The sequence below is a fragment of the Oncorhynchus mykiss genome, chromosome 2 (assembly GCF_057628025.1).
Source record: "Oncorhynchus mykiss isolate SJ-2025 chromosome 2, ASM5762802v1, whole genome shotgun sequence".
NCBI lineage: Eukaryota > Metazoa > Chordata > Actinopteri > Salmoniformes > Salmonidae > Oncorhynchus > Oncorhynchus mykiss.
In genome coordinates this window covers 44,886,913-44,904,315 of record NC_143023.1, presented here as the reverse complement: position 1 = coordinate 44,904,315, position 17,403 = coordinate 44,886,913, and the positions used below count along the sequence as shown (strand labels likewise).

General features: G+C 43.9%; 1 protein-coding gene across 1 annotated transcript in view; it reads left to right on the top strand.

Moving 5' to 3' along the window:
• The window catches only part of LOC110501618 (membrane-associated guanylate kinase, WW and PDZ domain-containing protein 2), a 292,550-nt gene that overhangs the window by 240,563 nt on the left and 34,584 nt on the right, over positions 1 to 17,403 (top strand). The window contains 2 exon segments of the mRNA XM_036949610.2: positions 9,344 to 9,536; positions 16,210 to 16,295. Of these exon segments, the coding sequence (XP_036805505.2) occupies positions 9,344 to 9,536; positions 16,210 to 16,295 (279 nt within the window).

Below are 17,403 nucleotides of genomic sequence, written 5' to 3'. Positions count from 1 at the left end.
GAGCAACAAGGAGCTTGCTGGCTACAGCACTTCTGCACCAAGCCCTGTCCCCTCTGCTCCTGCCACAAGTGTTCATCTGCCCAAATATATTTGTGCAGGCATGGATGTGCCTAAGGGCACAGCATGGAGGCATTGCTGTGTTGTTTGCAAGATGAAGTCTCCCATCACAGGCACCACATGCTCAGTGACCCTCTGCTTTACATCAGAAAGAGACTGCTATGGCATCTGGCATCAGCAGCAGAATATTGTCTAGAGTTTTGGCAAAGTTGGTGGGGTTATATGGCAAAGTGGGTGGGGGCTAGGGTCAGTATGTTATATCTGGAGTACTTTTCCTGTCTTATCTGGTGTCTTGTGTGAATTTAAGTCTGCTCTCTCTTTCTCTCCTTCTTTCTCTCGGAGGACCTGAGCCCTTGGACCATGGACCATGAGTCTATGGATTCTTCAATTATGTTGAACTGATGTTCCTTATTTTTCCGTTGTACATTTCTGTATTGTTTTAGTGATTCACCATAGTGAAGGCTCAGATTTTCGGGGTCTCTATGTTTTTGGTTGGATATGTTTCTTAATTTCTTTCTTAGGTTTTTGAATTCTTCATCAAACCATTTGTCATTGTTGTTAATTTTCTTAGGTTTTCTGCTTGAAATGTTTAGATTTGATAGCGAAGCTGAGAGATCAATATCCTGTTTCGGTTTTCTACTGACACATTTACCCCTTCACTAGTACAGTCAAATATTTTGTCCATGAAGTTGTCTAAAAGGGATTGCATTTTTTGGTAGGTTTCCACACTAGTTTCATTCTATCTTTAGCATTTCTTAATATTATTCAGTTCCTTTGGCTTTGATGCCTTATGATTGAGTATTGCTCTGTTCAAGTAGACTGTGATTTTGCTGTGATCTGATAAGAATGCTCTGAGAGACTCGGGGTTGAGGTCAGTGATACAGTAGTACAATAACTATAGGTGCACCTACCGTACGAGACCACTCAAAGCCTACCATGGACTATGTACATACCCAGGGTGTGACAGAGCTGCAGGAGTTGTGACCCGTTTTTGTTGGTTATGTTGTCATAGTTGTGCCTAGGGGGGCGGCGCATAATTGGCCCAGCATCGTCCGGATTAGGGTTTGGCCAGGGTAGGCCATCATTGTAAATAAGAATTTGTTCTTAACTGACTTGCCTAGTTAAATAAAGGTTAAATTAAACATACATAAAATAAAAAGATGGGGGAGGGAATGATGTCACCTCCAGGTAGGTGTTTGATCCCCTGTGTGCTGAGAGTCAGGTTCTTGTCCAGTCATGGCATTTAGGTCGCCACAGACTAGTACAGGTCCCTGGGCCTGGAAAATATTGATTTCCCCCTCCAGGATGGAGCAGCTGTCTTCATTAAAGTATGGGGATTCTTGTGGGGGTATATAGGTAGCACACAGGATAACATTTTTCTCTGTTGAGAGAATTTCCTTTAGAATTCCTAGTTCAATTTAAAAATGTTCCCGTTTTTATTATTTTAATAGAGTGAGTTAGGTCTGCTCTATACCTAATTAGCAAACCCCCTGAGTCCCATCCCTGTTCCACACTTGGGTATTTGGTGGATTGGACTACCAGCTCAATGTAACCTAGAGCGCAATCAGTGTGTCCAAAGGCAGATGACCTCAGGCCTTGGATATTCAAGGATGAGATAGTGAAGGCTTTGTGTTCCATAAAGTGTCTGTTGTTAGTTATGTGGTTTGGCCTCAGACCACTAAGTGTGAGCAGAGCCTGCTGAGCATCTGGCCCATTTCATTTACTTGGGCTAGTATAAGAGCGGGGGTTGGGCCTGCTCACGGCCTGGCGTATGTGTTACTTTCATGTTGAGATCCTCTTTGTTGGAATGAGGGGCATGGTGATCAGCAGTGATCTGAGATGCTTACAGTGGTTGCTCAACTAAAAGTTTTGTGATTATGCTGCAGGACTTAGAAGTCATTTGTGGTTTAGTATGGTACCCTGCGTCACTACTTCATTGCTCCAGACCAGCGCAAGGAGGAGTTAGAGCACTGATTATGCTTTTGGGTCCCAAGGTGCTGCTGTGTCTCTAACTGACAATGAATGGGCGATATAAACCAAATAGAAACTGATAATTATGCACAACTTCATTATTACTTACTAAAACTGTTGTTACACTAAGGTATTTATTCTAAGAGAAAATTAGACTACAATTAGGGTGTGAAAATGTTAGGATTATTTTGCTGGTACTGTAGTACTGAAGCCGACTCCCGACCAGTCACGTTGTACAGTGCCTAAGTGGTGCAGTGCTCTAAGACAATGCATCGCAGTGCAAATTGTGTTGCTACAGATGCTGGTTTAATACCTCGACTTGGAGACCTATGAGATGACTGTAGGCTTTTGGTTTCTCTCCCTCTAAAAACAAACTGACTTTATTTACAAATTAGTAACAATGTCTCACCCCATGTTCAAAAAATGCCCTTTTCTAGCTCAGTTTACATTATTTGAAAACAAAATAATCTTCAAAATATAGTTTTTTTTTTTAAACAAAGCGATTATTATTATTATTAATTCAGAATTATATAAAAGCCCCTAGGATATTCTCACAGGTATATTATTAACCCTGTTATTAGCAGGACAATATATATATATTGGTCATACTGGTCATGGCTCCCGAGTGGTGCACAATGGGATTGCCTTGTAGTTCTCTAGAAGACGGACCTAGAGCATGGGGAAGGGAGGAGGATGAAGGGGATGGGGTGGACCACCACTCGGTAGCACAGAGCAACATTGTAAGGGGCTTTGCACAAATAATGGTGCTGACTAGAGAAACTTTCCCACTGTTCTTAATGCCAGTCTGCACATTCAAACTAAAACAATGTAACTAAAAATGGCGTGAAAAATGCCCCTTAGATATGAATTTCGGGGGCAGATATTAGAAAATAGGCGTCAGTCCAAAGTTAAAAATTAAATCCAAACTGGATTTAACGAAAAATTACAAGAAAGCGCACATTTGTAAATCCCAAACTTTTAATGTAAATGAAAGGTACATACAAATTATTTGTGACATTGTGGTTTCAATAAAGAATGTAAACAAAACAACATGCTGTGTTTTTATTTACAGTAGTGATGGACAGCTGGAAGCATTTTGTATTTCTTCATCAACATATTTATGCTTTTGTTAATGAAATAACGAGAAAAAAGATATTCTAAATGAAAGAAACAAAGTGGTCCCAAAAATACCTCTCTGACATAGGGTCCAGCATATCTCTTGATGATTTCTTCCTCAAAGAAATCTCGAGCCATGATACCTGAAAAAGAAGGCAACAGTGAATTATTGTGGAAACACTATTGCAGTCCGTGAGGTGTAGGCTACAATATTTTATGTACATTTTGGTTTGTAATAGCCAAACTTAAATATATATATAACATGTTTAGCAAGCCTTTCCATAAGTCCACGCAAGTTTCTTCAACTGTCTTCTAACTGTGATTAAAGCAATGTTGATGTGACGTGATGCCAGCAGATTACAGATGGCCTTTGCTGATCGCTCATCATCTTCATTCATGAGTGACTCGATGGCTTGAATAGTCTCGCTGGAAATATGGGTGACAGCTGATGCATTAGTCTAGAGTCAGGCGGTATTGGCATGTATACTACAGTATGTACTGTAGGCTATGTTTACTTGTCAGACTGCACAGTAGCCTAATAAACAAATGCAGGCGGCTTCTATCTTGAAAATGCTTTAAACGCAAAATGTAGGATAAAGCTGAACAGTACTGTATTTCTTCATCAGCATCTTTATGCTTTCCTTAAAATAATGATAAAAATACACTTTCAAAATGCAGATGTTTATTTACTTCAAATCAAATCAAAGTTTATTTGTCAAGTGTGTCGAATACAACGAATATAACAGCACCTTACAGTGAAATGCTTACTGACAGGCTCTAACCAATAGTGCAAAAAATTGTATTAGTTGAACAATGGGTAAGTAAAGAAATAAAAACAACAGTAAAAAGACAGTGAAAAACAGTAGCGAGGCAATATACAGTAGCGAGGCTATAAAAGTAGCGAGGCTACACACAGACACCAGTTAGTCAGGCTGGTTGAGGTAGTATGTACATGTAGATATGGTTAAAGTGACTATGCATATATGATGAGTAGCAGTAGTGTAAAGAGTGGTTGGCGGGTGGTGGGTTGCGGGGCGCAATGCAAATAGTCCGGGTAGCCATTTGATTACCTGTTCAGCAATATTATGGCTTGGGGGTAAAAAACTGTTGAGAAGCCTTTTTGTCCTAGACTTGTCACTCCGGTACCGCTTGCCATGCGGTAGTAGAGAGAACAGTCTATGATTGGGGTGGCTGGGGTCTTTGACAATTTTTAGGGCCTCTGACACCGCCTGATGGAGAGGTCCTGTATGGCAGGCAGCTTAGCCCTAGTGATGTACTGGGCCATACACACAACCCTTTGTAGTGCTTTGCAGTCGGAGGCCGAGCAATTGCCGTTCCAGTCAGTGATGCAACCAGCCAGGATGCTCTCAATGTTGCAGCTGTAGAACCATTTGACGATCGCAGGACCCATGCCAAATCTTTTTAGCTTCCTGAGGGGGAATTGGCTTTGTCATGCCCTCTTCACGACTGTCTTGGTGTTTTTGGACCATTCTAGTTTGTTGGTGATGTGGAGACCGAGGAACTTGAAGCTCTCAACCTGCTCCACTACAGCCCTGTCGATGACAATGGGGGCGTGCTCGGTCCTCCTTTTCCTGTAGTCCACAATCATTTCCTTAGTATTGATTATGTTGAGGGATAGGTTGTTATTCTGGCACGACCCAGCCAGGTCTCTGACCTCCTCCCTATAGGCTGTCTCGTCGTTGTCGGTGATCAGGTCTACCGCTTTTGTGTCATCTGCAAACTTAATGATGGTGTTGGAGTCGTGCCAGGCCATATGCAGTCATGTGTGAACAGGGAGTGCAGGAGGGGACTGAGCATGCGCCCCTGGGTGGCTCAGTGTTGAGGATCAGCGTGGCAGATGTGTTGCTACCCACTCTCACCACCTGGGGGTGGCCCGCCCAGAAGTCCAGGATCCAGTTGCAGAGGGAGGTGTTTAGTCCCAGGATCCTTAGCTTAGTGATGAGCTTTGAGGGCACTATGGTGGGATAATGGTGTTGATGTGAGCCATGACCAGGTTTTCAAAGCACTTCATGATCACAGATGAGAGTGCTACGAGTCGGTAGTCATTTAGGCAGGTTACCTTGGTGTTCTAGGGCACAGGCACTATGGTATCCTGCTTAAAACATGTTGATATTACAGACTCGGACAAGGAGAGGTTGAAAATGTCATTGAATACAATTGCCAGTTGGTCAGCGCATGCTCGCAGTATACGTCCTGGTAATCCGTCTGGCCCTGCGGCCTTGTGAAAGTTGACCTTTTGAAAGGTCCTACTCACATCAGCTGCGGAGAGCGTGATCACACAGTCTTCCGGAACATCTGGTGCTCTCATGCATGTTTCAGTGCCATTTGCCTCGAAGCGAGCATAGAAGTAGTTTCGCTCGTCTTGTAGACTCGTGTTACTGGGCAGCTCTCGGCTGTGCTTCCCTTTGTATTCTGTAATGGTTTGCAAGCCCTGTCACATATGATGAGGCCGGCAGCGTAGCCGAGTGGTTAGAGCATTGGACTAGAAACTAAAAGGTTGCAAGTTCAAATCCCTTAGCCGACAAAGTACAAATCTATTGTGCTGCCCCTGAACAAGGCAGTTAACCCACTGTTCCTAGGTGGTCATTGAAAATAAGAATTTGTTCTAAACTTGGTATGGCTGCAATCCCCCTATCAGGATAAGTGTCATCAACAACTGCTGAATAGCATAGCGCGAAATACAATAAATATTACTATAAATATTTATATTCATGAAATCACAAGTGCAATATAGGAAAACACAGCTTAGCCTTTTGTTAATCTACCTGTCGTGTCAGATTTTGAAATGATGCTTTACAGCGAGAGCAATCCAAGCGTTTGTGTAAGTTTATCGATCGCACGATAAAACATAGCATCACTTAGCATCAGGTGGCTCGGTCACGAAAATCAGAAAAGCAATCAAATTCATTGTTTATCTTTGATTCAGATGTTTTCACTCACGAGACTCCCAGTTACACAACAAATATTCCGTTTGTTCCATAAAGATGATTTTTATATCCAAAATACCTCAGTTTGTTTGTCGCGTTATGTTCAGAAATCCACAGGAAATAGCGATCACGACAACGCAGACGAAAATTCCAAATAGTTTCCATAATGTCCACAGAAACATTTCAAAAACGTTTTTTATAATCAAGCCTCAGGTTGTTTTTAAAATATATTATCGATAATATATCAACCGGCACTGTTTCTTTTTCAGTAGGAGAGGGAGAGTCAATGGTTGCCCCACTGTGTTGCCCAAGCAAAACTCATGCGAACACCCAGCTATCCACTGACGCGATGTTATGTTTCTCGCTCATTTTTCAAAATAAAAGCCTGAAACTATGTCTAAAGACTGTTGACACCTTGAGGAAGCGATAGGAAAAGGAATCTGGTTGATATCCCTTTAAATGGAGCAAAGGCAGGCTATGGAATATGGAGCTTTCAAAATAGAAGCCACTTCCTGGTTTGATTTTCCTCAGGTTTTCACCTGCAGTATCAGTTCTGTTATACTCACAGACAATATATTGACAGTTTTGCTAACTTTAGAGTGTTTTATATCCTAATCTGTAAATTATATGCATATTCAAGCAAATGGGCCTGAGAAATAGGCCGTTTACTTTAGGAACGTTATTTTTCTAAACATAAAAATACTGCCCCCTAGTTGAAAGAGGTTCATATAAATGGCGTCAGAGATGCAGGAAAGAGGAGTCTGTTGTGTGAATTTGTAAAACAAAAAAAGTACACATGTTGTTTCTGCAGGAGGTACATAGAGATGTGGTGAATGAAGTTGATTGGAGGCTCTGGTGGAAATGGGCAAGTGTGTTTAGCCATGGAACAAACGTTAGTGTAGGGGTTGCAGTCCTTTTTGCACCCGCTCTGGCTGTATAAATTGGCTTCTCAAAGGAGGTGTGTAGCGGTAGACTGCTTGTAGTTAAAGCAGAAATTAACAACAGGAGGTTTGTCCTTATAACTGTGTATGCACCAAACACAGGGGGAGAAATTTGGGCTTCTGTTTGGGTGTCTTAGACAGGAACTCTCACAGGTAGCACCTGAAGAGACGCTGGTGGTCGGTCGGGACTGGAACTGAATAATGGATTTGACAAAATACAGAAATGGGGAGGAGCCTCATTCAGGCTCAGCGGGGGTGTTAAGGGACATCAGTTTGAACTAGTGGATGTTTGGAGAACTAGACATCCCAACACAAGACAGTATACATGGGTGTAGGTCTTTGGGGCTAGGGTGAGTGCAGCCCGACTCAATCAGTTTTACATGTCCAGGAATCAGCAATAGGGTGTTGGGCTTTTTTGTATCACCATATTAACATGGCTCTGCTGTCTATTTCACCAGGGACTCGGAATGCATCCTATTGCATCCTATTCCAGACTTTTTAGGAAGGTGGCAGCAGCGAAGAGAGGAGTATGAGTCTCAGAGTCAATGGTGGGATGTGGGAAAAATCCAAATTCGGCTTTTCTGTAAACAGTACACAGCTCTCTCACCCTCAGAGGTTACGAGAGTATTGGGGGAACTCGAGCGTAGTATAAGTCTGGTGGAGATAAGGCAATGTAGGTCTCCATGCTAATTAAGCTCAATAACGAAGGGACCTTGGCAGTTTTATCCAGGTTAAAGCGAATGACGCACTTGTAAGAGCTAGTTCTCCATGCTCAAGGAGATGGATGCTTCCAGCTCCTCCTCCTTTGGTTTGGAAAGACAGAGCACTGAAGCCAAGGGTATGCATTGTCTATGGCTGTCGGATGTGCGGGGTGACCTCTGTGGTGGGGGAGATGCGGGAGCAGACTGTGGAGTTTTATTCTGAATTGTACATGGCAGAACTGTGTGATCCTATTTGTGCTCAGGTTTTGTTTGCAGACCTCTCTAAGCTCTCTCTGGCAGAGAAGGATGATATTGACATTCCCCTGTTCTCCCATGAACTGGCAGAGGCCGTAATCCAGATGTCCCCCGGCCGTGCACCGGGGTTGATGGACTCCCAGTGGATTTTAATAAAAAAAATTCTGGTAGAATAATTGCACTGGACATCTTTTGTATGTTTGTGAGTGCGTTGGGATAGGAGAGTTGCCGATGAGCTTTCGTTGTGCGGATCTGACTCTCCTACACAAGAAAGGGGACTTGTGTAAACTTAGGAACTGGAGGCCTGTGTCATTGCTTTGTGCGAACTACAAGATATTTGCCAAGGTCGTCGCTAACAGGCTGATGTTCCATCTGGACTCTGTAGTACACAAGGACCAGACGTATTGTATCCCAGGATGCTCCATCACGGACAGCTTGTTCTTAATCAGGGACATGTTGGACTTTTCGAGAGTTTCTAATGTGAAGTTGAGTGGAGCATGAGTATCTGTTTAATGTGATGTCGGTGTTTGGGTTTGGGGAAATGTTTTTGGCCTGTGTGAAGATGTTGTATGCTGGGTATGCTGGGTGTCATGTATGGTCAAGGTGGGAGGGGGGCTCAGTAGGCCAGTCTGGGTGAGGTGGGGCATTAGACAAGGATGCTCTCTATCGGGGCAGTTATATACACTAGCCATTGAGTCTTTTTTGGGCCTGCTACACAGGAGACTGCAGGGAGTGTGTTGGACAGGCATGGGTGTGTTGACAGGCATAGCAGTGTCGGTGTATGCAGATGACGTTTCTGTGATGGTCAGGGATGGGCAGAATATGTAGGCACTTGAGACTAGTCTGAAGGTGTACGAAGGAGTTTCTTCAGCTAAGGTGAACTGGGGCAAGAGCAACGTTCTGTTATGTGGGACATGGGACTGCCTCTGCTTCCAGGACTTTTTCCAGGGGGTTTGTATGTATAGTGCGTATGTTATCGTATGTGTGGGTATGCGTGTGTCTGTGCCAATGTTTGTGTTGCTTCACAGTCCCCGCATTTCCAGGTGTTTTTTAATCAGTTTTTTAAAATCTAATTGTACTGCTTGCGTCAGTTACTTGATGTGGAATAGAGTTCCATGTAGTCATGAATGAAAAACACTTATGAATTGAATCCCCTATTGATTTGATTAGTCTGTATACTGCATTTCAGCTTTAAGATGCAATTGTATAAACAATTAAGTAAACCTGACTGTATTAAATTAATGTAATTCATAACTCATACATTTCTCACTTTACTTTCCCTGCTCCCTCACCCTTCTCTCTCTCGCTCTCTTCCTTCCCATCCCTTTCTCTATTTCTGCTGCTGTGCATTCAGCTACCAGAGCAGTGGGACCCCCATGGTAGTCCCCAGACCAGTCTGTCAGCCCCAGTGCTTCCCACAGGCACACCCTTCCCTACCCAGCCACAGCACAGCACCTCGGTCCCTGACTCTGCAGAGGGCTTCGACCTCAACAAGCCCGACCCATACGACCTCTATGAGAAGTCTAGGGCCATCTATGAGAGTAGGCGTGAGTATTGTTTCATGGTATAAGGCAGTGGCGATTTTAGCATGTAAATGTAAATCTTGGTGGGGAAAACTCACTTTTTTAATGCATGCCAGCAGAGCCACTCTTCCTGTTTCTGCACTTTAGTATTTTCCTTGACTGGGAACATATGACAAAGTAATATTTGCTTCATCCAGTAGTGGCAGAAATTAGCTCTACCATAACGAAAAACTAACAACCAAATCAACATACAGTAGCTTCATTACATTAATGAATGTAGGTGTAAAATATATATATATATATATATATATATATATATATATATATATATATATACAGTGGGGAGAACAAGTATTTGATACACTGCCGAGTTTGCAGGTTTTCCTACTTACAAAGCATGTAGAGGTCTGTAATTTTTGTCATAGGTACACTTCAACTGTGAGAGACGGAATCTAAAACAACTATCCAGAAAATCACATAGTATGATTTTTACGTAATTAATTAGCATTTTATTGCCTGACATAAGTATTTGATCACCTACCAACCAGTAAGAATTCCGACTCTCACAGACCTGTTAGTTTTTCTTTAAGAAGCCCTCCTGTTCTTCACTCATTACCTGTATTAACTGCAGCTGTTTGAACTCGTTACCTGTATAAAAGACACCTGTCCACAAATCAAATCAAATCAAACAGATCAAACAGACTCCATCCTCTCCACAATGGCCAAGACCAGAGAGCTGTGTAAGGACATCAGGGATACAATTGTAGACCTGCACAAGGCTGGGATGGGCTACAGGACAATAGGCAAGCAGCTTTGGTGAGAAGGCAACAACTGTTGGCGCAAGTATTGGAAAATGGAAGAAGTTCATGATGACGGTCAATCACCCTCGGTCTGGGTGTCCATGCAAGATCTCACCTCATGGGGCATCAATGATCATGAGGAAGGTGAGGGATCAGCCCAGAACTACACGGCAGAACCTGGTCAATGACCTGAAGAGAGCTGGGAACACAGTCTCAAAGAAAACCATTAGTAACCCACTACGCTGTATTGGAATCAAATCCTGCAGCGCACGCAAGGTCCCCCTGCTCAAGCCAGTGCGCTGTGTCCAGGCCCGTCTGAAGTTTATCAATGACCATCTGGATGATCCAGAGGAAGAATGGGAGAAGGTCATGTGGTCTGATGAGACAAAAATAGAGCTTTTTGGTCTAAACTCCACTCACCGTGTTTGGAGGAAGAAGAAGGATGAGTACAACCCCAAGAACACCATCCCAACCGTGAAGCATGGAGGTGGAAACATCATTCTTTGGGGATGCTTTTCTGCAAAGGGGACAGGACGACTGCACCGTATTGAGGGGAGGATGGATGGGGCCATGTATCGCGAGATCTTGGCCAACAACCTCCTTCCCTCAGTAAGAGCATTGAAGATGGGTCGTGGCTGGGTCTTCCAGCATGACAACGACCCGAAACACACAGCCAGGGAAACTAAGGAGTGGCTCCGTAAGAAGAATCTCATGGTCCTGTAGTGGCCTAGTCAGTCTCCAGACCTGAACCCAATAGAAAATCTTTGGAGGGAGCTGAAAGTCTGTATTGCCCAGCGACAGCCCCGAAACCTGAAGGATCTAGAGAAGGTCTGTATGGAAGAGTGGGCCAGAATCCCTGCTGCAGTGTGTGCAAACCTGGTCAAGAACTACAGGAAATGTATGATCTCTGTAATTGCAAACAAAGGTTTCTGTACCAAAAATTAAGTTCTGCTTTTCTGATGTATCAAATACTTATGTCATGCAATAAAATGCAAATTAATTACTTAAAAATCATACAATGTGATTTTCTGGATTTTTGTTTTATATTCCATCTCTCACAGTTGAAATGTACCTATGATAAAAATGACAGACCTCTACATGCTTTGTAAGTAGGAAAACCTGCAAAATCGGCAGTGTATCAAATACTTGTTCTCCCCACTGCATATGCATATGGTTCTGTGTTCATGTACAGATGCTTAATTTTTTTTGAATCGCTCGATGTTCTTTATTATTATACTCACCAACTTGTATTTTTATTTATTTTTTATTTCACCTTTATTTAACCAGGTAGGCTAGTTGAGAACAAGTTCTCATTTGCAACTGCGACCTGGCCAAGATAAAGTGTAGCAATTCGACACATACAACAACACAGAGTTACACATGGAATGAACAAAACATACAGTCAGTAATACAGTAGAACAAAAGAAAACAAAAAGTATATATACAGTGAGTGCAAATGAAGTAAGTTAATTAAGGAAATAAATAGGCCATGGTGGCGAAGTAATTACAATATAGCAATTAATCACTGGAATGGTAGATCGGCAGAAGGTGAATGTGCAGGTACAGATACTGGGGTGCAAAGGAGCAAAATAAATAAATACCAGTATGGGGATAAGGTAGGTAGATAGATGGGCTGTTTACAGATGGGCCATGTACAGGTGCAGTCATCTGTAAGCTGCTCTGACAGCTGGTGCTTAAAGCTAGTGAGGGAGATGTGAGTCTCCAGCTTCAGAGATTTTTGCAATTCGTTCCAGTCATGGGCAGCAGAGGAAAGACAAAGGAGGAATTGGCTTTGGGGGTGACCAGTGAGATATACCTGCTGGAGCGTGTGCTACGAGTGGGTGCTGCTAAGGTGACCAGTGAGCTGAGATAAGGCAGGGTTTTACCTAGCAGAGACTTGTAGATAACCTGTAGCCAGTGGATTTGGCGACAAGTATGAAGCGAGGGCCAACCAACGAGAGCGTACAGGTTGCAATGGTGGGTAGTGTATGGGGCTTTGGTGAGAAAACGGATGGAACTGTGATAGACTGCATCCAGTTTGTTGAGTAGAGTGTTTTAGGTTATTTTATAGATGACATCACCGAAGTCGAGGATCGGTAGGATGGTCAGTTTTACGAGGCTATGTTTGGCAGCATGAGTGAAGGATGCTTTGTTGCGATATAGGAAGCCGATTCTAGATTTAATTTCGGATTGGAGATGCTTAATGTGAGTCTGGAAGGAGAGTTTACAGTCTAACCAGACACCCAGGCATTTGTAGTTGTCCACGTATTCTAAGTCAGAGCCATCCACATTAGTGATGCTGGACGGGCGAGCAGGTGCGGGCTTTGATCGATTGAATAGCATGAATTTAGTTTTACTTGCGTTTAAGAGCAGTTGGAGGCCACGGAAGGAGATTTGTATGGCATTGAAGCTCATCTGGAAGTTAGTTAACACAGTGGTATACAGAAGTATACAGAATGGTGTCGTCTGTGTAGAGGTGAATCAGAGAATCACCAGCAGCAAGAGCAACATCATTGATGTATACAGAAAAGAGAGTCGGCCCGAGAATTGAACCCTGTGGCACATCCATAGAGACTGTCAGAGGTCCGGATAACAGTCCATCCGATTTGACACACTGAACTCTATCAGAGAAGTAGCTGGTAACCAGGCGAGGCAATCATTTGAGAAACCAAGGATGTCGAGTCTGCCAATAAGAATGTTGTGATTGACAGAGTCGAAAGCCTTGGCCAGGTCGATGAATACGGCTGCACAGTAATGTCTTTTATCGATGGCGTTTATGATGTTGTTTAGAACCTTGAGCATGGCTGAGGTGCACCCATGACCATCTCTGAAACCAGATTGCATAGCGGAGAAGGTATGGTAGGATTCGAAATGGTCAGCAATCTGTTTGTTAACTTGGCTTTCGAAGACCTTAGAAAGACAGGGTAGGATAGATATTGTTTTGTAGCTGTTTGGGTCTAGAGTGTCACCCCCTTTGAAGAGGGGGATGACCGCGGCAGCTTTCCAATCTTTGGGAATCTCAGACGATGCGAAAGAGAGGTTGAACAGGCTAGTAATAGGGGTTGCAACAATTTCGGCAGATCATTTTAGAAAGAGAGGGTCTAGATTGTCTAGCTCGGCTGATTTGTAGGGTCCAGATTTTGCAGCTCTTTCAGAACTTCAGCTATCTTGATTTGGGTAAAGGAGAAATTATCTGGGCTTTAGCGGGTTGCTGTGGCTCGTGCCAGGCAGTTGACCGGGGTAGGGGTAGCCAAGTGGAAAGTATGGCCAGCCGTAGAGAAATGCTTATTGAAATTCTCAATTATAGTGGATTGGTGGTGACAGTGTTTCCTAGCCTCAGAGCAGTGGGCAGCTGGGAGGAGGTGCTCTTATTCTCCATGGACTTTACAGTGTCCCAGAACTTTTTTGAGTTAGTACTACATGATGCAAATGTCTGTTTGAAAAAGCTTGCCTTAGCTTTTCTAACTGCCTGTGTATATTTGTTTCTAACTTCCCTGAAAAGTTGCATATCACGGGGGCTATTCGATGCTAATGCAGAACACCACAGGATGTTTTTGTGCTGGTCAAGGGCAGACAGGTCTGGAGTGAACCAAGGACTATATCTATAACTAGTTCTACATTTTTGAGTGGGAATGCTTATTTAAGATGGTGAGGAAGGCTCCCATCCTGCGCTGGCTCATCAGGCTTCCATGCCTCAGCTTGCTCGACAGGTCTCTCAAGCCTCGATTGGCTCAGCAGGCTCCCCATGCCTCAACAGGATCCCATCCCGCTCGTCAGGCTCTAATCCCGCGCCTCAGCCAGCTTGTCAGGTTCCCATTTCACGCCTCAGCCGGCTCGTAAGGTTCCAATCCCGCACCTCAGCTGGCTCGTCAAGTTCTCATCCCGCGCCTCAGCCGACTCGTCAGGCTCCCATCCCGCGCCTCAGCCGGCTCGTCAGGTTCCCATCCTGCGCCTCAGCCGGCTCGTCGGACTCCCATCCCGCCCCTCAGCCGGCTCGTGGGGCTCCCACCCTGTGCCTCAGCCGGCCCCCATCCCGCTCCTCAGTCGGCTCGTGGGGCTCCCATCTCACTCCTCAGCCGGCTCGGCGGGCTCCCATCCCATGGCTTGTCAAACTTTCATGCCTCGGTTGGCTCGACAGGTTCTCAAGCCTCAGACGGCTTGTCAGGCTCCCATCCAGCGCCTCAGCCGGGTCTTCAGGCTCCCATCCCGCACCTCAGCCGGCTCTATGGTTCCCGAGCATCAGCCGGCTCTACAGGTTCCAGCAGATGCGACCGGCCCGCTCCTGGGCTTCGGGACCGTCCCTTGGCGGCTGGAGCCGTCATACGGCGGCTGGGGCCACGCATCAGAGAGGGGGTACTTTCATGTTTACCCCTGGTCCCCCTCTCTGGCGCTCGACGTTGCCAGTTGTCTCATCATTACAAACACCTGTCACCATTGTTACGTGCACCTGCGCCTCATGACACTCACCTGGATTATATCACCTTCCCGATTACCTCCCCTATATCTGTCACTCCCCTTGGTTCTCTCCTCAGGGCATTATTTCATGCGTTATTACTGTTTCATCTCTGGACGCTTTTCGGGTTTCTTGTTTTGTTCTATTTATTACATTTTCACTCCCTGTACTTGCTTCCCAACTCCCAGCGTACACATTACAATTTGCTTTGGATAATAGTGTGTGTCAAGGATAGATTTAGATCCAAACCTTGTTTTTATCAACAAGGAATTTTAAAAATGACAATGAACAGGCCTTTTTTGAGGCATTTATTTTGGTGACTTTGATTGTATTGCATCTATTCCTGACCCAGAGTTGGCTCTGAACCACTTCTCAAATGTTTTCAATTGTATTGTAGATAAACATGCTCCCTTTACAAACGGAGAATTCAAAATAGGTCTTGCCCTTGGTTCAGTCCAGAGCTATCTGAAGTTTTACACATGCTGCCTGGCAATCATACATTTCAAGAGTGTGCAAAGCTGTCATCAAGGCAAAGGGTGGCTATTTGAAGAATCTCAAATATTAAATATATTAAATATATTTTTTGGTTAGTACATGATTCCATATCTGTTATTTAATAGGTTTTATGCCTTCACTATTATTCTACAATTTTGAAAATAGTTCAAATAAAGAAAACCTTTGAATGAGTATGTGTTCTAAAACTTATGACCGGTAGTGTACACCCTGTTTATGGTTTCAGAATTATCTTAGTGACAGAACTCCAGCTATCTTGACAGACGGGATTCAATCTGTATTTCTTGAGATTCAAAAAGGTGTTCCTCAGGGTTCGATTGTGGGTCCATCATTGTTCACTCTGTAAATTAATGACATAGGAAACACTGTTAATACTTGTAACATTCATCTCGATGCAGATGACACAGTTTTGCAATCTTGTGCATGATTTTGATTCACTTATAGATATTAAATTAGTCTTACTTACAAGTAAAACCAAGCTCATTCGGGTTTTCTAGGTTATGAAATGTTGACCTTGAGGACCTGCATATTTGCCCAAACTTAGCTTGTTTCTCAATATAAGTACCTTGGTGTCTGGATTGATGACAAATTGTCCTTTGTAACTGACTATGAAGCGAAACAGCCTATGCAAAACAAACAGATATTTAAACAGTCAGATTTTGATGGGGATTGTTGTATTATGTTAATTGATTGATGTGTGGGCACGTCATTTGACACTAAGGGGATTTTATTATCAACACTGCATGTGAAGACTAAAATGCAATCAGTATAATTTATACAGATAATTTTGTTGTTGTTCAGCCTAGATGTAGAAAGGACTCTTACTCCAAACAGATTACAAATCAGTGCTGCATTCTTTCCTCTCTTGGCCACGGTAGTCTATGTTTGTGCAATCTATTTCTCTGTATTCAATTTTTTGGTCTATTTCCAGAGTACCAGGATGTGGAGGTGCACCTGTTGAGGGAGAAGACTGGGTTTGGCTTCCGCATCCTGGGGGGAGACGAGGCCGTGCAGGCTGTGAGTCCGGACGCCCGTGACAAGGCTCGTATGGGACGGGCTGGACAACACACACACACACCATATAATGCATACCTAACACACCATAATACAACCAAACTTAACAACATGTAATACACACCTCACACAAGCACGTATATCCTCATTTAACACACCTGCTGCCTGCTGCTGCCTACACACTTAATAGCAAACACACCGAACAACATATAATGCCAACCTAACATACACTATAACACACACACACACACACTTAATATAATTTTACACACAATATAATCAAATTAAACCTGACAACTGTATAATCACGCTCTCTCTAGCTGACGTGAGTAAGACCGTTAAACAGGTGATAACCTTTTAATGTTAATTCACAAGGCCGCAGAGCCAGACGTATTACCAGGACGTGAACTCGGAGCATGCGCTGGCAAGTGTCTTCACTAATATTTTCAACCTCTTCTTGACCCAGTCTGTAATATCTACATGTTTCAAGCAGACTACCATAGTCCCTGTGCCCAATAACGCCATGGTAATCTTTAAAAATTACTATCGCCTCGTAGCACTCCTGTAGGAATGAAATGCTTTGAAAGGCTGGCCATGGCTCACATTGACACTCAAATTCACATACCGCCCCATCTGATCCCCAGATGACGCAATCTGTATTGCACTCCACACTGGCCTTTCCCACCTAGACAAGAGGGACATGCTGTTTATTGACTACAACTCAGCGTTCAACACCATAGTGCCCTCCAAGCTCATCAATAAACTATGGACCCTGGGACTGATCACCTGCCTCGGCAACTGGATTCTGGATTTCCTGACGGGCCACCCCCAGGTGGTGAGGATAGGCAACATCACATTCGCTACGCTGACCCTCAACACGGGGCCCTTCAGGGTGCTTGCTTAATCCCCTCCTGTACTCCCTTGTCACCCATGACTGAATGGCCGCACACAACCCCAACACCATTATTAAGTTTGCTGATGACACAACGGTGGTAAGCCTGTTCACTGACAACTATGAGACTGTCTACAGGGAGGAGGTCAAAGACCTGGCAGAACAACAACCGCTCCCTGAACGTCAGCAAGACAAGTTCCTTGGTGTCCACATCACCAA